This window comes from Pelophylax lessonae (genome assembly GCF_965119305.1).
Source record: "Pelophylax lessonae genome assembly, chromosome: 13".
In the NCBI taxonomy this organism is placed as follows: Eukaryota; Metazoa; Chordata; class Amphibia; order Anura; family Ranidae; genus Pelophylax; species Pelophylax lessonae.
In genome coordinates this window covers 17,432,104-17,459,729 of record NC_138780.1, presented here as the reverse complement: position 1 = coordinate 17,459,729, position 27,626 = coordinate 17,432,104, and the positions used below count along the sequence as shown (strand labels likewise).

The window sequence follows — 27,626 nt, the reverse complement described above, 5'->3', positions numbered from 1 at the left end:
ACAAATGGCGCCCCCACAAGGGGATTAGAAGCAAAATCCAGCAGGAACTACAGAGTATAAAAGAGAAGAGAGGCACCTCTAAGTGTAGCAATATGGTTACATTTAATGAAGGTTCAACATTTAGCAACTCACATGGTTTATGATTTCAACAGGCACATCTAAGTATGCAGGCATCCGAGGCATCCGGGGTAAAGCTGTCCACATAGACCATCCTCCGCACCGTCGCCTCTCACCACTGTCAGTCTGCAGTCGTGACCGGGAAGACTACCCTGCAGTAGAGTGATCTGAAAGCGAGGCTTGAAGCGCTCGTGGAGTGTAGAGTGGAAGGGATGACGTAGATGGCGGTGCGGAGGATGGTCTATGTGGACAGCTTTACCCCGGATGCCTGCATCCTTAGATGTGCCTGTTTTAATCATCAACCATGTGAGTTTCTAAATGTTGAACCTTCATTAAATGTAACCATATTGCTACACTTAGAGGCGCCTCTCTTCTCTTTTATACTCAGTTGTAACATGATGCTACTTGCGTATAAAGACATCGCTTGTTTATCAAGTCAAAGTTTATAAAAAAAATGTTGCTTGTCTTGCAAAACGCTCTCAAACCAAGTTACTCTCAAACCAAAGTTTTACAGTATACTGTATATATGCAGTGCATTGCGAAAGTATTCGGCCCCCTTGAACTTTTCAACCTTTTGCCACATTTCAGGCTTCAAACATAAAGATATAAAACTGTAATTTTTTGTGAAGAATCAACAACAAGTGGGACACAATCATGAAGTGGAACGAAATTTATCGGATATTTCAAACTTCGTTAACAAATAAAAAACTGAAAAATTGGGGTGTGCAAAATTATTCAGCCCCTTTACTTTCAGTGCAGCAAACTCTCTCCAAAAGTACTGTGAGGATCTCTGAATGATCCAATGTTGACCTAAATGACTAATGATGATAAATAGAATCCACCTGTGTGTAATCAAGTCTCCATATAAATGCACCTGCACTGTGATAGTCTCAGAGGTCCGTTTAAAGCGCAGAGAGCATCATGAAGAACAAAGAACACACCAGGCAGATCCGAGATACTGTTATGGAGAAGTTTAAAGCCGGATTTGGATACAAAAAGATTTCCCAAGCTTTAAACATCCCAAGGAGCACTGTGCAAGCGATAATATTGAAATGGAAGGAGTATCAGACCACTGCAAATCTACGAAGACCTGGCCGTCCCTCTAAACTTTCAGCTCATACAAGGAGAAGACTGATCAGAGATGCAGCCAAGAGGCCCATGATCACTCTGGATGAACTGCAGAGATCTACAGCTGAGGTGGGAGACTCTGTCCATAGGACAACAATCAGTTGTATACTGCACAAATCTGGCCTTTATGGAAGAGTGGCAAGAAGAAAGCCATTTCTTAAAGATATCCATAAAAAGTGTCGTTTAAAGTTTGCCACAAGCCACCTGGGAGACACCAAACATGTGGAAGAAGGTGTTCTGGTCAGATGAAACCGAAATATAACTTTTTGGCAACGATGCAAAACTTTATGTTTGGCGTAAAAGCAACACAGCTCATCACCCTGAACACACCATCCCCACTGTCAAACATGGTGGTGGCAGCATCATGGTTTGGTCCTGCTTTTCTTCAGCAGGAACAGGGAAGATGGTTAAAATTGATGGGAAGATGGATGGAGCCAAATACAGTACCATTCTGCAAGAAAACCTGATGGAGTCTGCAAAAGACCTGAGATTGTTGAGATTCCAACAAGACAATGATCCAAAACATAAAGCAAAATCTACAATGGAATGGTTCACAAATAAACATATCCAGGTGTTAGAATGGCCAAGTCAAAGTCCAGACCTGAATCCAATCGAGAATCTGTGGAAAGAACTGAAAACTGCTGTTCACAAACGCTCTCCATCCAACCTCACTGAGCTCGAGCTGTTTTGCAAGGAGGAATGGGCAAAAATTACAGTCTCTCGATGTGCAAAACTGATAAAGACATACCCCAAGCGACTTACAGCTGTAATCGCAGCAAAAGGCAATTGAAAAGCAAGAGGGGATAAATGAAGGTGTGTGAAAAAATCGCAGCAAAAGGTGGCGCTACAAAGTATTAACTTAAGGGGGCTGAATAATTTTGCACGCCCAATTTTTCAGTTTTTTATTTGTTAAAAAAGTTTGAAATATCCAATAAATTTCGTTCCAATTCATGATTGTGTCCCACTTGTTGTTGATTCTTCACAAAAAAATCACAGTTTTATATCTTTATGTTTGAAGCCTGAAATGTAACAAAAGGTTGCAAAGTTCAAGGGGCCGAATACTTTCGCAAGGCACTGTATATATATATATATATTGAAAAGTTCTTTTTTTAGAAACAACACAATATTTATGCCTAGATTACAGTTTATATTTCAGACATGTGACTTTTTTGTCTTATTTTACAGCCACAATCCTGGGACACACAGGTGAGTCTTTATTTAAGATCTGTCAATCAATTGATCACTATAGTAAAATTATAGAAATAGCAAAATCATTGAATTCCAGCAGGTACATTTCCCAATTCACAGTATTTACACTGAAAATACTGCATACTCCTGATTGAGTGAAATTTTTTAAATTAATTTAACGTTTGTACCTTATGATTTCAATATTTAGCAGCCAACTGGCCAATGAAAATATTTGTAAGCCCTAGCCCTTTACAGGAAAATACTACACTACATCCTTACTGGGTGGCTGAATTTCAAGGGACCCTTCCAATCTGCATTGTAGGGAACAGTCCTTTAGAATGTATTATTAAAACTGTTGGGTCCTCTATTCTACAAGCACAGAGGATTTTCCATTATTTGCCCATGTCTAATTTTTTACACCCAACATTAAGTAATTGGGCTGGCTGTGAGTCATTTTTTAGCTTTGGGGCATCTTATAATGCCAGCTGGAATGAGTGACTAAGGCACTCTTGCCTAGACCAATTCCAAGGCTACATACAAACCAACCAATTCAGTACTTACCAGTCTGCAATAGCTGTAGCACTACTCCTATGGGAGCTGCTGGATGCGGATTCCCTTGGGTTACCCAAAGCAACAACTTAGCAATTCCAGGTACTCTAAGTGTTTGGCTCAGTCAGAAAACAGTCCAGGGGATTTGGTTTTGTTGTTTTTATTGAGAACTGGGATAGGAGAAGGGATGAGTGGGATACTCCAACTAGATGAACTATGCACAATTTCAGGACTTCTAACCGTGGTTGAATGCGACAAGGCCGCTGCTTCAATTTGCCACTGTAGTGAAGTAGTTAATAAACAAAATCTAAAGTGAATCACTCTTCACGGCCCCGGTGGCACCCCCTTTACCCCTATTCTTCAGAGTATGAGTCTTTCTCTGTAGCACGCTGGCAGTGGACAGGCATTTTAACAAACTGTAAAACTTTGCACACCTTTTGTTTTGATGCATCTGGAATGCATTTAGCACACGTAAGACAGGTTCACCAAAGTTCAGTTGGCCTGAACAAAAAATAGGTCCCTGTTATATAAGGGCTCATTCAGGTGGCTAATCAGACCCCTCCTCCAATCTAAGCCACATTTGAATCCACATACCCGCTTCTGTCAAAGTTTGACATGAAACTGTGTCCATGCAGCTGCTGCGTGTGCATCCACTTCTATGGGCTGCCTGAATGCAAGTCTAAGAGGATTCATACACGGCAGACAGTAGCCCAGATTGGAGGTCGGCCTCGCTCATCTGAATGAGTCCTAACTCTCCTAGAGCATTTTATTGTGTGAAATTACCATAGCATAAAGTTAGAATTTCACTTTAATCCCCTACAGGATTGGCAGTGAGCGCTGTGGTCACCTTCACCCCAAACTGGAGGAAGATCTTCGCAGGAGAATCTATCACAATGACGTGTGATGTGGGGTCCACTGGAAGAGAAGACCTAACCTACATCTGGTACAAAGATGATAAATGGGTGCATGCAGGAAAACATTTTACCATTAGATCTGCAAAAACTGAAGATATGGGGAACTACAGCTGCTGGGCCAATAGAAAAATAAGCATTGTTGCCAGACTTGATGTTGTTGTTGCAGGTCAGTTCACTATATCCTTTTCGGAAATGTTTCATTTAATGTGTTCTCTGCCCATTCCAGACAAAATAATTTTTTTTTTTTTCAAATATAATTTTTATTAAAGTTTCCGGGTGAGATAGTATAATACAGAGTCCAATAAACAAAACATATCATATTCAATTATATTCCTACATCAATCTGTTCATAGCACAGCTAATTTCCAATGGGCTCTTCTCACCCTAACTTCCCTATTTCTATATAAAACAAATCAACCGCCCAAAAAAATAAATAAATAAATAATTTAAGCATTATCAAGCAGAAGGAATTAGCTCAGTCTGATCCTTGTAATGTCACTGATCAGATTTGGTAAGGTCCATATTTCGTCAATTACATCACTTGGGACTGCCTTTTATCCCCCCCCCCCCCTCCAGCCGCTAATAAATAAAGTCACTTAGCCCAGGGCAGCTGCCCCTCCTAGTCTCAGCCCTGCCTATGATACAAATGTACCTGGTTGTGGAGGCAATACAATGTCTGTCCTGTAACCAACATCTGCTCATGTGATGTATCTCTTCCAGACCCGGTCATCCTGCAGGTTCCTCTCAATGTATATGAAGAAGATGATTTGACTCTGAGGTGTCACCATCGTTCTGGCTTCTGGGGAAAATATACAATATTCTACAAGGATGACTTTATCATTCAAGACTGGAGAGACACATCTGAATTTCATGTAGGCATTGTGCACATGATGAACACTGGGAAATATAGATGTACAAAGGAAATAACTTTGGATACATATTTGACTTTTACAGATGAGGCTTTTATTTCCATACAAAGTAAGTCATAGGATGTTTATATTTGTCTGTTTTTTCCCATTTTTTGCACACGTTTAAATGCACATTTTATGTCTGAAGATTAGTTAGACTCCTAAACGTTATGTATTTTTGGGGACCAGAGACCCCGGAGAATACAATGGTGGATTTTTTTCATGCCACAAGAACAATGGTTTATCAAACCCATGTAAATGTATTTTAATGCACTCAAACACAATATATTATCCAATTTTATGGAAAAATATGAAAGAGTTGTGTCAAGTAAATTGATACCAAACATATCAAGTCGTACGCTGTGAATTGGCAACAAATTTTAGCACCCCAAAGTGCCCATAGGTGATGCTTTAAAGTCTTATAAAAGGGGCACTAAATACACAATATTTAATTTACATTGTCCCTTCTATTGCTGTAAATGGATTATGGCTCTGTAGATATTTTAATAAAAAAAAAAAAAAACATCTAAGTATGTTTTTCCTAATATGCCTGCAGGGAAATATAAGCAGGAGGAGCTTCCAATCCTCTGCTACTGGTCACATGTTCAATATAATATTAATACAAAATAAAAGCCTTTGGAATACAAAGTTAAAATAAAATAAATAATTAAAAATAAATAATTGATATCAATAAACTGTTTTGAATGGCCATACAAGTATATATTTGAAATCAAGTCTTTATTATTTTTTTCACAATAACATGGTGTGGACAGATATCTGCCAGTCACAGGCTGTCTCACCCCCCTCCAGACTGTGTCTTAGAATAACAGGGAGGTGATTACTCCATCAATCTACATGTAATTTCCCGCCCCTATTGTGTTTAGCTTGTTAGTGGGCATAGGGGAGGAGGGAGGGAGTGGGTTGCCATTTACCAATGTGTACACGCCCACATGTGTGACACTATAGTCACATGGGCTGCTCAGATGTGATAGGGAGGAAATGTTCAGCATTGAAACTCACTGAAAACTGAGCATGTGCAGATCTGCCAACACTGCTCTGCGTATCCCTAGCTGAATTGGCGACCTGGACAGGAGGGGGGAGATAGAGAGCAGCAGGATCAACCAGGTTTTTTGCAGAATGCAGAAAACGAATCTCATAGTGACTGGTTGAGTATGAACAGCATGTAATACATCATTTATTATTATTTTTTTTATGATGTGGGTTTAGTGACACCTTAATTTACAATTAACATAAGTGTGGGCCCTAGTGTTATTGCTCTCAGTGCAATTATTTTCATATTTCCAGACAGGGGGTTCATTGATTGTCCTCTTCTCTCCCCACCTGTAAAGGTGGGGTGGTGGAGCCCTGGATACATAGCGGGTGGAGGGGGGTAGTGGCACCTTGCAACATGTGTGGAAGTGATTGGGCAGCTTTACAGAATGACTTCCTCTAGAAAACCAATAGTCGGCTGAATAGAAGTAAACAGATTTCCGGCTGCTATAGTCAGTTTACAAGGCTGCTCTGGTAAAGATGTGGTACTTACATCGATCAGCCATAACATTCTGACCACTGGTAAATTAAATAACATTGATTATCTTGTATCAATGACATCTAAAAGCGGATGCTATATATTGAAGTTGATGTTGAAAGCAGAAAGAAATTGGACAAGCTTAAGGATTTGAGTAACTTTAACAGGGGCCAAACTGTACTGGCTGCTGGGCCAAAACTGCAGCTCTTATGGGATGTTCCCGGTCTACAGCAGTCAGGACCTACTAGAGATGGTCCAAGGAAGGAAAATTGGCAAACAAAGTAATGGGAGGCCAAGACCCATTGATGCACATTTAGAGCAAAGGCTGGCCTGTGTTGTCTGATCCAATAGAAAAGCTACTGTAGCTCAAATTGCTGAGTAAATTTTGGTTCCAATAGAAAAGTGTCAGAACACATAGTGCATCGCAGTTTGTTATGTATGGCACTGCATACTCAGGGTGCCCATGCTGACCCATGTGCTCTGCCAAAATTGCCACAATGGGAGCATGAGCATCAGTACTTGACCACGGAACAATGGAAGAAGGTGGCCCGGCCTGATGAATTCCAGAATGGTTTGAGGAACACAACAATTCGGTTGGAGATTCTCCAGATCTCAATTCAATCAAGCATCTGTGGAATGTGAACAGACAAGGAGTCACTGCTCAAGGTGGTGTAATTGCCTGATGACTCACACAGGTGCATGCCCCGGCTCGCCTCCGTGAAAACTTGATAAAAGAAAAGGAATTGGCAGCACTCCAGGTTGAGTCAAAATCCAGGTTTATTGACTGGACATCCAAATATGACAATCGTGACAAGGTAGACTCGTTTCACACACTGACTGTGTGCTTAATCATTAAGTAATGATTAAGCACACAGTCAGTGTGTGAAACGCGTCTACCTTGTCATGATTGTCATATTTGGATGTCCAGTCAATAAACCTGGATTTTGACTCAACCTGGAGTGCTGCCAATTCCTTTTCTTTTATCTGTGGAATGTGCTAGAAATGTCCAATCCATGGAGGCCCCACCTCACAACTAACAGGATTTAAAGGAGCTGCTACTGATAGCTGGGTGCCAGAAACCGCATTATACCTTCAGAGGTCTAGTGGAGTCACATTAAAGTGGGTAGTAACATTAAGGCTGACCAGAAAATGTGCGTGGCAGTGAAAGGGTTAAATAAAACAGCAAAGCACCAACTACAAAATAACACACTTGCTGCAGCCCATTTTGTACAGGTGTGATGTGAATTCTGCACTCAATAGTCAACACAAAAGGTACCTTAATATTACAGTTTATCTATGTGATTATTTTTAGGTCTATTTGGAATTCCTAAGATAAAGGTGACCCCATATGCAGTGGTAGAAGGTGATGAGATGACTCTGACATGTGACACTAGTCTCAGCCCTCTCAGACCAAGGACAGAACTGAAATTTGCTTTTTACAAAGATGGACGGAATATCCGAGAATTCACTTCATATAATCAGTATGGCGTTCAGTCCGATCAGGTGAAGGACTCTGGGAAATATTCCTGTGAAGTGGCAACTGCAACCTACAGTATAAAGAAGAGGAGTCAGGAGGTATTTGTCAAGATAAACGGTGAGTCAATCACAGGATCAACCAAAGAATTGAGTAACATTTCATATACCCAAATCAGATAATTCTGAATTGAACTGTTATAATCTCTAAAAAAATCCAACCAATGGACAAGCCTCTTGGTATGTAGCACCACCTCAGTTTTGGCAGGCAGCTAGGGACCTCCAAGGGGCTTGGTGGGCTGATATTTCACCTCACAGTTGGATTTTTGGCTTGTGTGGTGGAATTTTTTGGGCACCAGCCATTTTAAGACAGTTCAAAAGAGTCTATTACAGTATATGACCAAATAAACTCAGGGAGAAAGGGAATAGGGCACATGTTTCCCAAAGGAGGAAAAAATGCAGAATTTTTACGCACAGTCAAAACAGAAAAGCAATTAAAGAGGGACCAGAGCTCTGTACTATTCAGACTGTAGAGCAGCTTCAGTTCAGCACATCAACCCCTTGGATGAGCCACAAGAACTTCCTGCAATGTCTACTCATGATAACTTCTCCCAGGCTCTCCAGGGCACTCTTCAACAGCAAAGTCTTCACTCCAGGTGATGCTTGAGGTCATTGTAGCCTTATTAGTGCACTTGCGACAGAGACAATTGAGTACTGCTTGGACCTTGAAGAAGGGGAGATACCGCGAAAGCTTGTCCTGAAAAAATTGTATGCTAGTGCAAATAAAAAAAGTATCACGTACAGTACTCAATTGACTCCAGATGATCCTATCTGTGCAATCACCTTCCTGTCCCACCTCCCCTGGAGGACAGCAGCAAGCTTCAGGCCCCAAACTTGGACTTCTCTATAGCACAGAGCACCCTCCTGAGACAGCAAGCCTAGGAGGACAGGAACAAACAGCAACACACCCTCTCCAGACAGAGCCTGGAAGGCAACAGAGTTTTCCAAGGTCACTCCAAAATATTTAAACGTTTCTCCAGCATGCATTGCTGGCAATATACCTAATCCTAGTGGTTGGCCAGGGAGTTTTACATATTCAGAACTTAGGGTATTTGATTAACTTACACTATTACCAGGTACTTTTCTCAACATCAGCAGAAGCAATTCAGACCTAAGTGGACAACAGCCCAGCAGTACTACATTTTTGATGAGAACATTCCTGCTTTGGGTAAGGTCATTACAGCTTTCCCCGTTTAGGATTTCAGTACTGCATGGCAAAAAATGTGAATCAACCGCTTGTTTATACTGCCCCCTGGCCACCTGTGTGTAAGGAGCCTAACCCCCTAATGTTTTGCTAATTGAGACCATATCCCTTTGCTGAGACACCTGACACTGTTAGCACCTAACTCTCAAATACAATAACACTTTGCATCTAAAGTAACTGCTTAAATGAGCTCTTACCCCCCTCTCAGCTCTAAACACTTAACTATTAGCATGTCCTTTAACATTTAAGGAGAAACTTCACTTGTGTTCTTAAAAATTAAAAGATGGAGCCTACTAATACTGTAGCTGCTGACTTTTAACCCCCTTAGCGGTATCCCCGATCGTGAATCGGGGTGGATTTTCCATGCTATTATCGGTATCCCCGAGTCACGCTCGGCGTAGATGTGCAGAGCGTGCAGTGGTGTCTCTTACCTTCTCCTGGCGATCCAGCGATGATCTCTCATTGCTGTGAGCGCCAGCCGTTCGTCCGTCGGTGTGATGACTTCCTGGTTCCGTTCTCTGCAGCAGCAATGGTGCATGGGAGCGTAACTGGGAGGGAAATTCAAATGTTGCACAAAACACAAACACGTAACATTTATATTATATTATATATATATATATATATATATATATACATATATATATATGTATACACAGACACATATTTATATATATATATATATATATATATATATATACACTCACACACACACACATATATATATATATACATATATATATACATATGTGATAAATTTGAAACACAAACGCATAAATTATAATCTAATCAATAATATAATTTTATTATATAATATAATATATATATATATATATATATATATATATATATATATGTATATATATATTTTATATATTATATAATATATTATACTGTATAATAAAATTATATTATTGATTAGATTATAATTCATGCGTTTGTGTTTCAAAATTTATCACATCTGGGATGTCTACTAGACTCTTGTTTTGGTCAGGTTTAAGTCAGTAATTACTAAGAATTGTAGGCCTATAATACATAACGCCAAATTTCCATGCAAAAAATTGTACCCCTTTTGGTACATAATTCCTGACATAATCATACCGCCAGGGAGGTTAAGGAACAGGTACTTATGGGCCCAATGGATTCCAGTGCTGTCTTCCCTGGAGCCAATTCTTCGGTGGGTTTCGGATCCCCGGTGTCGCCATCTCTGATGTGGGAACCAGCTGTGATTCCCTGATGTCTCACAGTCGGTCCTTCACTGAACATGCACACACTTGTATAAAGTACTCGAAACCGATACTTGAGTAAAAGTACAAGTGCTCGATCAAAAAGGGACTTGAGTAGAAGTGGAAGTGCTCGATCAAAAAGTGACTTGAGTAGAAGTACTAAAGTATTCAACATTTTTTGTACTTAAGTATTGCAAGTAGTTTTTTTTTAAATTTTGCTACTCAAGTACTGAAAGTAAAAGTACAAGTACTGTGTTATGTAGGTATTAAAGAAAGAAGTCGAAACTTTGAACATCATATTGTTTTTTATTATTTCAAATGATTAACCTAAATGGACAACCACAATTCCTTTGGCTGTAACTTTTTGTAAACAAAAACAGATAAAGTATGTCCCTCCCTTTCCCCTTTAAAGCATCCCTCCTTCTCTTCCCTGCATGTTTTTTTTTCCCCACAGCTTATTGGTGCGCAAAATCATATATAAACCAATGTGATATACAACAATATATTCCAATAATGAAATAAAGGAAGAGTGTATGAAATCAAAGTCAATAAAAAGTCCATATATATATATATATATATATATATATATATATATATATATATATAATACCATATATATGTGACAAAACAAGATGAATATATTTTCAAAGGTGCAGGAATCAAACAGGTGCTATTCCAAATAATAGGTGCAGACTCCTCCCACCACCTTGTGGATTTCCCCCTTACCCGGCGGATGAAGGTAAGTGAAAACTAATATCCAAATAGACTTCCAGTGAAACAAAACTGCAAAACCTGTGCTCTCAACTTCCAGTGAAAAAAGCAAAACCAGCTTCTTACCAAAAAGGTCTCTCCTTGGTTGGGGGAGGTTCTCTTTTCCCTTAACAGCAGATATGTAGACCATTTTATTTATACATACAGTAGCATTTATTTTCGTATGCGCTGATTTACACATGACATTATACACATTTTTTTGAGCTTCATGAAACCTGCCATCTACTGTTCTGGCAGTGGTAATTTTTATAATTGTAATGAGTAACTATGCAGCACAAAAAAAAAATATTGGAGTAGAAGTATTGAAATCATCGAAAAAATGTAGTGAAGTAAAAGTGGAAGTAGGAGAAAAAAATTCTACTCTAGGAAAGTACAGATACCGCCTTTCGGTACTTAAGTACAGTAGTGAAGTAGTTCTACTTAGTTACTATACATCTCTGCACATGCGGGATTCTTCTGATACATTTGACGTGTCCCAGGAGGCTGCAGGCAGTGGGAGGAAGAGACAAAATTATGTCATCCTTTCCCAGGCAACGATGAAGAAATTGGGAGCAGACGCCTGTCAAAAAGGGAACCTGCTCCCAAGAAAAGGGTTTGAAAATCAGTTAGGAGCTAGGGGCAAGAAAATAATAAATGGCACATCAACTTTTCGGTGAAGTTCCACTTTAACCTTCAAACCCTACCACTAACAGTATATCTAAATCCTAAGAACAAAATATAATATGTTGCAGCTTACCAGACCTTAGATGTGGAGGTTGCATTTGTTTTCAAAAGCAACCACCATCTTTCCAGCCATCTTCTTCATCCAGGTTAAGTACATTATCACTGATAGAAATGCAGTTATTATTATTATTATTATTATTATACAGGATTTATATAGCGCCAACGGTTTGTGCAGCGCTTTACAGTGTGGGGAAGACAATACAGTTACAGTACAATTCAATACAGAAGGAATCAGAGGGCCCTGCTCGTTAGAGCTTACAATCTAGAAGGGAGGGTCAAGTGAAACAAAAGTTTCTTCCCTGTGCACTAAACTGAGGTCTCAAACAATGCTAACAGCTTTCAAAGGTATCTTCTGTGAACTATAAAATACCTCCCTTCTATGTTAAGAAGATAGGGAGAGGAGCAGAATTTTGTGGTCTGGATCAGGAGAATAGTCTAACATGACAATGCTGCTCCTTCATAGATACAGTATTTTAGGTTAGCATTGTTACCCCAGGTACAAAGTGCGTTATTGGAAGGATTAGAAGGTAAAAATAAATGATAAACACCTGAAAAAAAAAATAAAACAAGAGCAGCTGCCACATTTAAAGACTCCGGGCGGCTATAGTCAGTTTTCAAGGTTATGCTGCCACAGATGTACTTAAAGTGGTTCTTCTAAAGCCTCTTTATATGAAATTATGTTTTTAGATCTATTTGAACATCCAGAGATAAAAGTGACCGCGTATCCAGTGGTAGAAGGTGATGAGATAACCCTGACATGTGACATTAGTCTCAGCCCGCTCAGACCAAGGACAGAACTGAAATTTGCTTTTCACAAAGATGGACGGAATGTCCAAGAATTCACTTCATATAATCAGTATGGAGTTCAGTTCGCTCAGGTGAAGGACTCTGGGAAATATTCCTGTGAAGTGACAACTGAAACCTACAGTGTAAAGAAGAGGAGTCAGGAGATATTGGTTGAGATAAATGGTGAGTCAACCCCAGGACCAACCTAAGGACTGAGTAACATTTTATGAACCCAAATCAGAAGATTCAGGTGTGTGAAAAACAATGATGGTGTCCACTCTCTACCTTGATTGTAAGTGCATACGTTTTTTCAGTAAAGCAAATATTATGGTATACACTATGAGGATTTTCCCATCTATCTCCGCATGATGATATTGCCTGAGATACTGATGAGAGACACTACATGGGAGACTATTGGGATTGAACATCGCTGTAACCAAAGGAGTCACTTGTTGATCTGCCTACATAGACCTCTGTAATGGGGGTCTGTGTTATTTGGTAAGAGGCTGTCAAGTTGGGTGTTGGTGGTGGTTCCCTCTATGCCTGACTCAAGGAACTTTCTCCTCTTTTGATGAGGCTTTAGGGAGAGACTATTCAACGCTGCACCTTTCATTTTTAATACCTTTTTTGAAGCCAATCCGACCCGATTCTACGCTGAGCTGTCCACCGCGGCTTCGCTGTGGAGGCGGGAGCAGAGGACACATCTGACAACGGAAGCCCCTTGGTAAGTCTATGGGTAATGTCACTCCCTATTCATTTCATGTCATCTGTGTCCTCTGCAAAGACCGGATCAGATTGGCTTAAAAAAAGATATGTATTCTGATTTCTTCTTTACAGGGCTAGATAGGTTCGTGTTAGGTCGTGGATGTCTATGGATGCAGGAATTTAGTTTTAGGGTGGACTTACACTTTAATCTCAAACTGTATTTTCTGAAAAATTGAACCTCAAACCTGATACTAGCCTAGTGAAACTTTTAAACTACCCTATAACACTAAATAACTCTTGGTACTCTTCATACTCACCTCACCCTTTGTCAAGAGTCCTATAGCATGTTGGTAGCTCACCTGTTGTAATTCATGGAAAAGCATTTATATTTTTCCTCCTGGATTTCCTTCTCTGCAGAGCTGTTCGTAAATCCAAAAATCATAAGACCTCAATATCATACGATAGAAGGAGATCACATGACTCTGACGTGTAACACAAGTCTCAGTCCGCTCAGACATAGGACAGAACTGCAGTTTGCTTTCAACAGAGATGGATGGAATGTTCAGGAATTCAGTTCATCTGATCGATATGAAGTCCAATTCGCCCAACTAGAGGATTCTGGGAATTATTCTTGTGATGTTAGAGCTTTGAATGACAAAGTGAGGAAGAGAAGTCACTTCATCCCTATTGCGATAAAAGGTAAAGATGATATGTTCCTGATCCGATCACAAATTTACCACCAGCTTTAAGAAAAATGCATTCTGTCCAAAATTATAGACTGTCTACCAACTATGTTACAATTTTAGGCAAAATTATAGAAATGAGCAGAAAATATGAATGACATTTCTGTAAAATTGTAGCCCAAAATTGATCATGCCTTTGTCAAAATGTTGGGAAATTTTGGCAAAATTAATTGATGTTAAAGCTGAATTCTAAATATGGATTTTTTTTTGCATAGTTACATTAGTCCATTATGCATGTTCCATACACGTAGAACCACTGTGGAAGCAGAGGGTAACTCTAGTAGTCGCTGCTACTACAGTGGTCATCGTTCTGCTTAAGGTCCTGTGCTAGTGCAGCCTTTTCTCAACCTTCGAGTTCCTCCAAAAGTTGCTTGTTGTCCCTTGAGCTGTGGCATATTGACCTCATAGTGCCTGCAAAATTCTGGAGGCAGTGCAGCTTGGCAGAGTCAGCTTCATGACCCAAATGCCTTATTTTCCCTTTATGTAAATGTGACATTCAGAATACCACTCTAAGGGGAGGTCGGTGACATTATATCCACTGGCCACCAATGTCAAGAGCATTCATTCCACTGACCACCAATGCCACCAATGTAAGGAGCATTCTTCCCACTGATCACCAATGTAAGGAACATTCTTCCCACTGACCACCAATGTAAGGAGCATTCTTCCCACTGACCACCAATGTATGGAACATTCTTCCCACTGACCACCAATGTAAGGAACATTCTTCCCACTGACCACCAATGTAAGGAACATTCTTCTCACTGACCACCAATGTAAGGAGCATTCTTCCCACTGACCACCAATGTAAGGAACATTCTTCCCACTGACCACCAATGTAAGGGACATTCTTTCCACTGACCACCAATGCAAGGAGCAATTCTTCCCAGTGACCATTAATGTAAGGGGCATTCTTCCCACTGACTACCAATGTAAGGAGCATTCTTCCCTCTGACCACAAATGTAAGGGACATTTTTGGCACTGTCCCTTACTAAATTGGTTTTAGAAGTGTTGAGAAAGGCTGGCCTCTTACACAGTAACCACATGGGGGTCACTCCCTTGACACAGGTGCCACTCACAGAACACCTTGCATTTTCTTCATTGAGTGCAAGGCATTCTCCTATTGGGTGAGGTGGAGATAGTACTATCTGCCTCTCCCCTTTCTCAAATCAAAGAATGTCTTAAATTCTTTGAGAAAATGCAAGGCCTTCTATCAGAAGCCCCCTATTTTCGCTATGCAGGAGGACACGAAATCCGGATCATGCAGCAATCACTTTAGAAATGTGATGACTAACATGGTGATGTTGCCCTTCCACTGTGGTCTCACAAGTATTTCATATGCATACTTACATTGGTCCTAGTTGGACCAGTGTAGGGAAGGCCATAGATGTCGCAAATGTATTTTCTGCAACCACAAGTGGCAGGAAAGAAATCGCTTGATTCCCCTTTCAACACAGTCAGTGTTGATGGGAGAGTCCCTCCAATGGAGCCATTGTGTTCTCCCTGAGGGATACGGGGAGCTGTCCCTAACAAGAGAACACAGTGATATAGCGGCTGGCAATAATCGCGTGTATAAGTCCAACATGCTGGTCGTGCCCAAGTAGATGGATGGATTGGCTTGGGTACAATTAGCTTGCCCATAGATGGTTTGAACCTCCGGACGGTCCCTGTTAAACTGGCCAAAATAATAATTATGCAAAAAATCCATACCTAGAATTCAGCTTTAATGGAGACAATGATTACCAAATGTTCACAGAATTTTGATGCTCATCATTTCTGGGAAATTAGATTTTTTTATTTGCTTATTTTTTGCAGAGCTGTTTTTCACCCCGGTGCTAAATGTAAGCACATCAGAAGTCTTAGAAGGTGACAACATGACCCTGACATGTGACACGAGTCTCAGTCCACTCAGACAGAGGATAGAACTGCAATTTTCCTTCTACAGAGATGGACGGAATGTTCAGGAATTCAGTTTATTTGATCAATATGGAGTCCAGTCCTTCCAGCTGGAGAATTCTGGGAATTATTTCTGTGCAGTGAAATCTGTATCAAACATTTCTAAGAGGAGTGAGGATGTCTTTGTCCAGATAAGAGGTAAATAGTTTCACTGTCAGTTATGAAAAAAGTTAACCTTCATAGGTATGTACATCCAGTGTCGGGACAAGGTCATCCAGTGCCCTGGGCGGAGATGACATATTTCCCCCACCTCACCCTGAGCCTCACTCCTTTCAATCAGGCATGTGGAGAACGAAGCACTGGTAGGCGCCCTGCACCCCACCCCCTCCACATGAAAAAACTGCATCTGGGACATGTGCCCCCCCCCATCCTTGTCCTGGCCCTTTGTACATCTACTAATACAGTATCTCACAAAAGTGAGTACACCCCTCATATTTTTGTAAGTATTTTATTATATCTTTTAATGTGACAACACTGAAAAATTTGACACATTGCTACAATGTAAAGTAGTGAGTGTACAGCTTGTATAACAGTGTAAATTTGCTGTCCCCTCAAAATAACTCAACACACAGCCAATAATGTCTAAACCGCTGGCAACAAAAGTGAGTACACCCTTAAGTGAAAATGTCCAAGTTGAGCCCAATGAGCAATCTTCCCTCCTCTGTGTCATGTGACTCGTTAGTGTTACAAGGTCTTGGGTGTAAATGGGGAACAGGTGTATTAAATTTGGTGTTATCGCTCTCACTCTCTCATACTGGTTACTGAAAGTTCAACATTGCACCTCATGGCAAAGAATTCTCTGAGGATCTGAAAAAAAGAATTGTTGCTCCACATAAAGATGGCCTAGGCTATAAAAAGATTGCCAAGACCCTGAAACTGAGCTGCAGCACGGTGGCCAAGACCATACAGTGGTTTAACAGGACAGGTTCCATTCAGAACAGGCCTCGCTATGGTCGACCAAAAAGGTTGAGTGCACGTGCTCAGCGTCATATCCAGAGGTTGTCTTTGGGAAATAGACTTATGAGTGCCGCCAGCATTGCTGTAGAGGTTGAAGGGATGGATGGTCAGCCTGTCAGTGCTTAGACCATACGCCCCACACGGCATCAAATTAGTCTGCATGGCTATCATCCCAGAAGGAAGCCTCTTTTAAAGATGATGCACAAGAAAGCTCACAAACAGTTTGCTGAAGACAAGCAGACTCCCTAACGACATGGATTACTGGAACCATGTCCTGTGGTCTGATGAGACCAAGATAAACCTATTTGGTTTAGATGGTGTCAAGCATGTGTGGCGGCAACCAGGTGAGAAGTACAAAGACAAGTGTGTCTTGCCTACAGTCAAGCATGGTGGTGGGGGGAATGACATGGTCTGGGGCTGCATGAGTGCTGCCGGCACTAGGGAGATACAGTTAATTGAGGGAACCATGAATGTCAACATGTACTGTGACATACTGAGGCAGAGCATGATCCCCTCCCTTCAGGGAACGGGCCACAGGGCAGTATTCCAACATGATAACGACCCCAAACACACCTCCAAGACAACCACTGCCTTGCTAAAAAATCTTAGTGTGAAGGTGATGGACTGGCCAAGCATGTCTTCAAACCTAAACCCTATGGAGCATCTGTGGGGCATCCTCAAACGGAAGGTAGAGGAGCGCAAGGTCTCTAACATCCACCAGCTCTGTGATGTCGTCATGGAGGAGTGGAAGAGGACTCCAGTGGCAACCTGTGAAGCTCTGGTGAACTCCATGCCCAAGAGGATTAAGGCAGTGCTGGAAAATAATGGTGGCCACACAAAATATTGACACTTTGGGCCCAATTTGGAAATTTCTACTTAGGGGTGTACTCACTTTTGTTTCCAGTGGTTTAGACATTAATGGCTGTGTGTTGAGTTATTTTGAGGGGACAGCAAATTTACACTGTTATACAAGCTGTACACTCACTACTTTACATTGTAGCAAAGTGTCATTTCTTCAGTGTTGTCACATGAAAAGATAGAATAAAATATTTACAAAAATGTGAGGGGTGTACTACCTTTTGTGAGATACTGTATGCATTATCTGTTCTCATGAACTAAAAACAGTTCTGTTTCTCTTTATACAGAGAAAAGTAGCAAGCACAAAACCCCAATAATCAGTGTGTCTCTTCTGGTCTTGCTCTTGGTTGCCACTTTCCTGCTCTTCAAGTACAGACACAAGCTGCACTGGCCAGCCACTTGGTGTCCACATCAGCAAATTTAGACCTTTTCTGCAATTTTCGAAAGAAAATGGCCATGTGAGGAATCTCTGGGGTCGTTGTGGTCAGCTCCCAACCTATGTTGTGTCTGAAATTGCTGCGGCAGTGACAATTGCTGGCTGAAGATCTCAGATCCCAGATCCTCTTCGTGGAAATGAGCTGGATGTTGAGCAAAGCCTTTCATGACCCACTGGCCTTTAAGGATTGTCCAAGCCTAATTTTGAGGGAAGGGTTAAGTTTGGTTAATTTGGATAGGGCCCTCCTTTAAGTAAGGAACCAAACCTAGTTTTGCTTCTATAAAAAAACTCTAAGTTAATTAGGTCAATTAGGTGAATAGGTGAATTATAGTTTGTGATGATCTGTACAAGGTGACTCTCTGTCAGGAAAGGCTTTGCCATAGCACTAATGGTGTTTCCAGGCACACACCTATGCGCATGCGCAACTTGCGGACGCACATCTGGCGCAAAACGGCATATTTAAACAGGACTCCAGCACTGGCTAATTGCTGTTTGGTCTACACTGTTCCATGTCGTTCCTGCATTCCTGATTCCTGCATTTGATCTCTGATATTGACCTGGCTTGCTTCCAACCATTCTGTCTGTTACTTGTCCTGACCCCTGGCTTTACCTTGGATTCTGCCTCTGCCTGCTGCACTTGTTGATCCTGCATCTATTGCCGACTCAGCCCGTGACCTGACTACGCTATTGTCTGCCGTACTTGCCTGATCTGTCTGTCTGTTACCGACCCGGCTCGTCTGACCCTGCTTCCAGCTTTTCCAGCATGCTGCAGATCCTTTGGTCCAGCTCAGCATCTTCTGGCACCTGCTTCCTGCTGTGCATCCACAGTTTGTCTTCAGCCAAGTCAAGCAAGTCTGCCTGCTTCCAGCCATCCTGCTGGCATGTCTGCCACACAGACTTCTGGACTGATTATAGGCACTCTTACCCCGCCGTGCTCCAGCGGCTACTGTCTCACCACCAGTGGCCCTCGAGCCGGAGCTGTACGAGAGGCCTTCCTCCGCACGTCAGGCTCACCAACCAAGTACGTTACACTTTCATCATCACATTGTAAAGAGATTTTTCAGAACACGCGACAACAATCTAAACGCAAGCATACTGAGAATGATCATCACTGGGGCAGATGGATTGCAAGCGATAATATTATATTTGCCTGGAGTTGAGATTTAAGGAAAGAAGAGAAGCCACCAAATCACCAATTTACCCATTTATAAATAAAGGAAATGGGAGATAATGGAAGTAATTTGTAGGCCTTGTTACAACTATGGCCCCACATTTTAAAACTAAATGCTAACAATGTAGACCAATGATCTATCATTCTGCAATATAAAAATAATTTTTAAGCTTCTCCTTATCAATATTTTTTGTTGATAGTGATAGGTATTTCATGTTTCTTTGTTCATTTTTTCAGGTAAAAAGTACAGAGATTACACTTTACAGAACATAATTCGACTGTTGGCATCTGGGATCATATTACTTATAGGAACCTTTATTTTCTTCTGTCATATGAAGACTGAAAGGGGTGCCATGACTAAAGGTGACAAAGATGCAGAGGAAGAGAACCAGAAGATTTCTCAATGACAATATGGCACCAACTGTATGTTGTCAAGTTGATTTTTAGGCATATATAAAAGACATAAATTATTCCTGCTCCATTGTCATTAATACATTATCAAATGTATTTTTTTTTTCTTTTTAATACAAGCAATGTTAGTTCCTGAATTTGACCTGATATCAGCCTCTTACAGCCCCTCTACATCAGGGATGAAATGTGTGAGGAAGAAGCAGCACAAGGAGCCAATCAATTCATGTGCTGACAAGAAGAATCCTGATAGAAGACAAAACAGAATGACTGAGACATGAGCTCATTATTGTGCTGCTTCTCCTTTCACTGTCCTGTCACAGGTTGGGGGCTCGTCCGGGATGTGGATTAAATAATGCTGAGGACATTTATTGGCAGAAAATAAGTATTATTAATGAAATCTTTAGCTTGAAGGTGATCATTCCAGGAAAAAAAATGTATATTGTTTATTGTGTTATTTTATCTTTAAATAGGCTATTTAGTTATATCTTATTGTTCTTGGCTGGAGTTCAGCTTTACGAAGTATAGTTATGTAACTGTTTCTGCTCCTGACATATCTATAGTAATATATGACAATGTATTGTCTATAAAGACATAAATATGGTTCAAAAAGGGAAAATTGTAATTCTCTTTCCCCATACATGGCAATGTAGACCACAGACTTGTGTAGAAAGTGTATGAACAGTGGCATACCACATATTTTTTTTTTCTTAGCTTTATTGTATGTCTTTCTTATCAAAGCATATAAGTATGAACAGATCTGTAGATAGAAGATCATTTTGTTTTATACCAGGTGCAGGAAACTGTTCAGGTTTATATTTTTGTAAAATATGCCAATAAAGTTGTTATAAAACAAACTGTATTGTTGCTTTGTTATGACTCCAACACTTTATTAGTCCAAGAAACAGGTTGTAAGTCCCGGTTCACACTGAGGCGACCTGGTCAGGTAGCCGTAGGTCACCTCCCATAGGGAAGCTGCGGACCCGTTCTAATAGGAGCGACACAAGTCGCTCCGACTTAGAAAAAGGGTCCGGAGCTTCTTTGGGGCGACCAGGAGGCGACCGCCATAGACTTCAATGTTATGAAGTCTGTGGCGGCCGCTCCGAGGTCGCAGCGCGTTGCTAGCACCGCGACCTCGGAGGTCGCCACCCGAAGTAGCGTCGCTCGTATGTGAACGGGCACTTAGGGTTAGAACCTCTGCCAATGTTTATTTTCACTTTTGTCTCCATTTGGGAGATGTCTCCTTACTTCCTGTGTGCTTAAATGGTGTCAGATAGAACAGGGTGTGGGGGGGGGGATCCCCCCCAATGGTGACACAGGAAGCAATTGAAGCATGTTCCAGTATAGTGAGTAAGAGTTAATAACTTTAAAGGACTTTTTTTATCTATGCTCCCATGATGGGAATTTTTCCTCACTTCTTGTTCCAGTAACAGAGAGGAGACTGAAAGCTTTTATCAAATAAATACATATATTTTTTCTTTTTAAAAATAAATATTACAAGGACATAAAATATACACTGTGTCCAGCTCTCTGGACAGCCAAGGCAGCCATTCTCAACTAGGGTTCCTTCATAGGTTTCTAGGTTCCTTGAGCTGCAGCTGATTGACCTCCTATTTGATGATACCTCCATAGTTCTGGGGCATCACCTATTGGCCAGATGCATGAAAACAGTGATGTTTTTAGCAGACATGGGAGTAAGTCACACATGTGCAAGTCACAAGCAAGTCTCAAGTCTTAACCTTCAAGTCTCAAGCAAGTCCCAAGTTACTGTGGCGAAAAGCAAGCAAGTCAAGTCGAGTCCCTGCTAGAAGTCAAGCAAGTCAAGCAAGTCAAGTCATTTATTTTGGTCAAGTCACAAATCAAGTCAAAATACAGATCCACCCCAATTTTCACCTTTAAATCAATTAAAAGTCAGTGGTCAGGAAAGGTTTTGTTTTATTTTCAACATTAACAAAACTGCTTAGTGCTTTTTTCTTGGCATATTAAAGAAACACTTTGAATGCCCAAACAGCTCAAAATCCTTCGTCCGGTCATGTTTCAACAGTCACTAAAAACATGTTAAGTATTTCCATTGTTAAACAGCCAGTGTCCTAAAAATGAGAACACACCGAGGTGTTTTAAGTGACTGTGGTGTCAGAAACATAACAGGCACATTCATTTTGCTTTAACACATCTTGGGAAAATGCAAATATTTAATAACTTAAAAAAGTAAAGTCATTTCGAGTCATATGTCTCAAGTCAAAGTCAAGTCTCAAGTCATGAATACCAAGTCAAAGTCAAGTCGAGTCTTTTATTAATTTTAGTCAAGCAAGTCTCAAGTCCTCAAACTTATGACTTAAGTCTGACTTAAGTCAAGTCATGTGACTCGAGTCCCCCACCTCTGCTTTTTAGCTGTCTGTAAGAGTGACCTTCTGACCAAGGGGGCCATTCTTTCCACTGACCACTGATATAAGGGGTGTTTTTCCAACTGATCCACAATACATTGGTTTTCTCAAGTGTTCAAGACCTTAAAATAATTTCAAGGGCTCTTCTTAGATAAAATGGTTAAGAAAGACTGAGCTAAAGTAAGCAGAGGCTGCAAAGAGAAAGAAACCAATAACCATTTCCTGTAAACATTAGACACTCTGATATATCTATATATGTACAAGTCGGTTGTTTGGTGGCCGTGGTTCAATATATATTACACAGAAAAAAACTAAGGTCTTTAATCACTTTCGTTCTCACACCTGTACACCCCCTATAGACCAGAAGATTTTAACATTACAGCTATGAATCTATGTCATTACCTAATTTACAGTACCAAAAAAAGACATATATATGTATATATATATATATATATATATATATATATATATATATAAATAAATATATATATATACTGTATATAGATATATATAGATATATATATATATATATATATATATATATATATATATATACACTGTATATAGATATATATATATATATACAGTATCTCACAAAAGTGAATACACCCCCCACATTTCTGTAAATATTTTATTATATCTTTTCATGTGACAACACTGAAGAAATGACGCTTTGCTACAAAGTAAAGTAGTGAGTGTACAGCTTGTATAACAGTGTACATTTGCTGTCCCCTCAAAATAACTCAACACACAGCCATTAATGTCTCAACCGCTGGCAACAAAAGAGTACACCCCTAAGTTAAAATGTCCAGATTGGGCCCAAAGTGTCAATATTTTGTGTGGCCACTATTATTTTCCAGCACTGCCTCAAACCTCTTGGGCATGGAGTTCACCAGAGCTTCACAGGTTGCCACTGGAGTCCTCTTCCACTCCTCCACAATGACTTTATGGAGCTGGTAAATGTTAGAAACCTTGCGCTCCTCCGCCTTCATTTTGAGGATGCCCCAGAGATGCTCAATAGGGTTTAGGTCTGGAGACATGCTTGGCCAGTCCATCACCTTTATCCTCAGCTTCTTAAGGTGTGTATGGGGTTGTTATCATGTTGGAATGCTGCCTTGTTGCCCAGTCTCTGAAGGGAAGGGATCATGCTTTTCTTCAGTATATCACAGTACATGTTGGCATTCATGGTTCCCTCAATGAACTGTAGCTCCCCAGTGCCGGCAGCACTCATGCAGCCCCAGACCATAACACTCCCACCACCATGCTTGACTGTAAGCAAGACACACTTGTCTTTTTACTCAAAGACAGGAAGTGAGGGCCCATGGGACTTTAAGGAGACACGCAACAAAGCCAAACCAGGTCTTTGTGGATGCCATCACACCATCCAGCAGTAGAAAAGTGTTCTGGAGGTGATTGGTTCACATTTCCTACATGCATGCACACATCCTATGTTTGTGAGTATAATGTATGCTACCCATTTCGATTTTAATAAACTTTTTAGTGGTAATGCACAAGGTTGGTGCACCCTTCTCTTGTTGTTGTCTTTCAATGTTTTTGGATACCCTTGGTCCCGAGGGGGCAGCAAGACCACCTTATCTGTGCTAAAAAGACCATTCAGACCATTGACCTCCCCGCATACCACTTGAGCGCAGGAGAAATACTGTTTTTATACTTATCTTATTCTGTGTTCTCCTGGTAGCCAACACTTTCTTCTCTCTGAGACACTCCAGGTTATGGATGGACCATTTGTGTCCATAGGACTGCTGGTCTTTCATTTTTTGTGATGATGGTCAGAGTCTCAGTGCCTGAGACCCAACAGAAGCTGCTTGGGGGTCTCTGTTGTGGAGTTAGGAGGAAGCCTGCAAGAGCAAGGAATAAGGTAAGTATAGCTGTTTTTTTTTCATCCGCCTACACAAAAACTCACATTTAATTAATACTAAGGTAGTTTAGAGGAAACCCGCTGCAAGGGTCAACTTTTTTTATTTTACCAGAATTCTGCTATAATGAGAGAACACCTCACATGGTTATTTCCTGTGTTTTATTTTTAGCTGTTACCAGTTTTGTTGATCTTTTTTGTGGGTGAAATTAACGTGAGACGTTCCTGAAAGCCAAAAACTTCTTAAAGTCCTTGATCTTTCTACACTCACCAATACTGAACCAGAAAACTGCAATGATGGTCCAGTCCACAGCTCTGATAGTCTTCATCTGTAAGTATCTGCTTTGATTAGTATCAGCATTTAATTATCTACCTGTTAACGTACCTATCTATTTCCATATCTTAAATGCTGTCGCCTATTCTAGTTTCTTATTCAATGAACAAGTATCTGGTAACTTTTTTTTTTTTTAACACAGCTGCAAAAAAATATATAGGTTTGCTTTCGTTGTCAGTTGGTCGATAACATAAAACACTTGCGTTTCCAGATCTGTCCACCTACTGCTACCTTTACTATAGTGTCCGGCTCCCTCTTTGCATGAGGAGTGCGATGTCAAAAGTGGAAACTGAGCCAAAAACTCTACTAGGGAGAAGTCACTGTTGGAGGCTCCAAGAACTAAAACAACCACCCACCCCCCTTGGGGTAATACAGCCGACTACACTCTTTTTAAACTGTATTATTAATGCTAGTTGCTTTGGGACAACCAGAAAAGACAACAAGCAACCAATCAAATTCAAGCATTCACTTACTATCTGTCATTTTCCAGTGTAGGTCTGAATGTGATTGGTTTCTGAAAGGCAAACAAAAACATTTCTAGTAAAAAGCACTGTGAGGAAAGTGTCCTCACTGCTTGCTATTAGAGATGGGCTGAACACCCCCCTGTTCGGTTGGCAGCAGAACTCACGAACAGGGGAAATGTTCTAACCCAAACGGCAAACTTCAATGAAGTCTATGAAAGCTGAACAGGAAATATCAAAAGTGCCAAATTTGAAGGCTTATATTCAAGTAATTGGCCATAGAAGGGGTATGGGGGTCTGGGTACTAGCCTGGGGAACATGTATCAATACATATATTTTTTTAAGTGCAACAATAAAAATAAAAAATCCCTTTAAATATAGTGCCAGGAGTCCCCTTAATGTGCCTTTAAAGTGCAATTGCATAAAACATGCTGCAGCATTAATGATATTTCTACAGAAAAAAAAACGAGTCACATCCCATTTAAAATGACTCGCGGTTACAATTGCCGGCACCAGGCTATTGAAAAAACAATAAAAAAGAAACAGCGTGGGGTCCCCTTCCCCAGTTGGGTCTGGTATGGACTTAGAGGGGAACCCCCAAAATCCATACCAAACCTTCATCTGGGCATGCAGCCTGGCAGGTCAGGAAAGGGGGGACAAGCAGACCAATATATCCCATAGATACCATTCAATACTTGCTTGTTGGGATTTTTTTTTTTTTTTTATCAAAAATATATGGCAGAATACATATTGGTCTAAATTGATGAAGGAATTGTATTTTTTTTTTTACAATTTTTATTATGTTTTATAGCAGAAAGGAAAAATATTGTTTTTACCACCAAAAGAAATACCAAATACCACCAAAAGAAAGCTCTATTTTTGGGAGAAAAAAAGACACAAACTTTATTTGTGTACAATGTTGCATGACCGCGCAATTGTCAGTTAAAGTAACGCAGTGCCATATCGCAAAAAAAAGGCCTGGTCATGAAGGGGGTTAAACATTCCGGAGCTGAAGTGGTTAAGTTAAAACAATAAGAAAAATATAAATTCAATTTAAAAATTTAAGTTTAATAAACCAAAACAAAATGGCTTTATGAAGACATTTAGGCTTCTCTGTGTGATTGCTTTGTTTCCTTGCTTTCATTATCACCTCCAAGTATTGCAGTAAAGCGTAGGTAGAAAGAATCTGAATATTGGGTTGGCAGCTTCGACACACTTTAGGGCATCCATATTGTGGTAAGAATGAGTGATTAAGAACTGAAGGGCCACATGATAATAAAGTCCATATACAAGTTTACTCCACTGATAAAATGTTTGGAAAACGAATGCATTTCAGGGTCCGTATTCCCTTAATCAGGGCCTGAAAGAATGATATATTGTAACAATGTTAATGAACTCAAGAATCAGTTTGATGGCAGGGGCAGTCTGTATTCTAGTGATGGGCCAAACACCCCCCGGTTCAGTTCGCAGCAGAACATCTCAAACAGGGAAAAGTTCTAGCAAACATTCAAGCTTTATTAAAGCCTATGGGACAGGAACATGAAAAATAAAAGGTCCTCAATTTAAAGGCTTTATAAGCAAGTTATTGCCATAAAAAGTGTATGGGGACCTGGGTACTGCCCTGGGGGTCATGCATGAATGCTAAAAAAATGTTTTTAAAACAATCGTTTTTTACAGGAAGAGTGAATTTAATGAGGCTTAATGTGAAAAAATAAAAATGAAAAATTCCTTTAAATATCGTACCTGGGGGGTCTGTCACGGAACCATGAACCAGACGTACAACAACAGATAAGTGAAAATAAGAAGGCTTTATTGAAAATCAAGCTGTAAAGCAAAAGTCCAAACGGATGGCGAAACCGAAGCAGAGTCCTTGCGAAGCCAGAGGTCAGGAACCAGCAGGGTAGTCAGACGAAGCCAGGATCAGGAACCAGCAGGGTAGTCAGACGAAGCCAGGATCAGGAACCAGCAGGGTAGTCAGACGAAGCCAGGATCAGGAACCAGAAGCAGCAGCAGTCTTAGAAGCATGTGAACACAGGAGGACCAAGCAGGAAACTGAAGCCACAGACCTCCTATATATATGAGCTAGGCATCCAGCTCCTCCCAGTGGGAAGGAGGAGCCGCAGGGTGGGAGGCTACAAGAAACCCAGAAACCAAGATGGCCGCCAGCACATGTCAAACGAAGGAGAACAGCAAGAAGGTAAGACCATGACAGTACCTCCCCCTCAAGGGCCCCTCCTCCGCGGAGTAAAGAACGGTTTCTGAGGGAAGCGTGCGTGGAAGGCTCGGAGCAAGGCAGGAGCATGGACATCTGCGGAGGGAACCCAGGAACGCTCCTCTGGACCATAACCACGCCAATGAACCAAAAACTGCACCCGACCGCGGACCAGGCGTGAGTCCAGGATATTGCTCACCTCATACTCCTCACGATTGCCCACTTGGACCGGACGAGGCCGAGGAACCGAGGAAGTGAAACGATTACACACCAGTGGCTTCAACAGGGAGACATGAAACACGTTGGAGATCCGCATGCCAGGAGGAAGCGCAAGGGCATAGGCTACCGGGTTTACCCTGCGAAGCACTCGGGAGGGACCAACAAAGCGAGGCGCCAGCTTGGGAGTGGGCACTCGAAGGTTGAGGTTGCGGGTGGACAACCATACACGGTCTCTGACCTGGTAGGAAGGAGCAGGCGCTCGTCTGCGATCAGCCTGGAGTCTCTGGCGCTGCGCAGATACCTCAAGAGACTTCTGGATCTGTACCCAAGAAG

The 27,626-nt window shown here is 41.0% G+C and overlaps 1 protein-coding gene across 1 annotated transcript in view; it reads left to right on the top strand.

The window, feature by feature from the left end:
- LOC309569097 (Fc receptor-like protein 5) overlaps positions 1 to 27,626 on the top strand; it is a gene marked incomplete at both ends in the record, with an annotated part of 53,053 nt that overhangs the window by 5,361 nt on the left and 20,066 nt on the right. Inside the window, 5 exons of the mRNA XM_082274861.1 lie at positions 2,431 to 2,451; positions 3,805 to 4,062; positions 4,617 to 4,874; positions 7,645 to 7,926; positions 12,474 to 12,755. Of these exons, the coding sequence (XP_082130987.1) occupies positions 2,431 to 2,451; positions 3,805 to 4,062; positions 4,617 to 4,874; positions 7,645 to 7,926; positions 12,474 to 12,755 (1,101 nt within the window). The remainder of the gene's footprint in view (positions 1 to 2,430; positions 2,452 to 3,804; positions 4,063 to 4,616; positions 4,875 to 7,644; positions 7,927 to 12,473; positions 12,756 to 27,626) is intronic.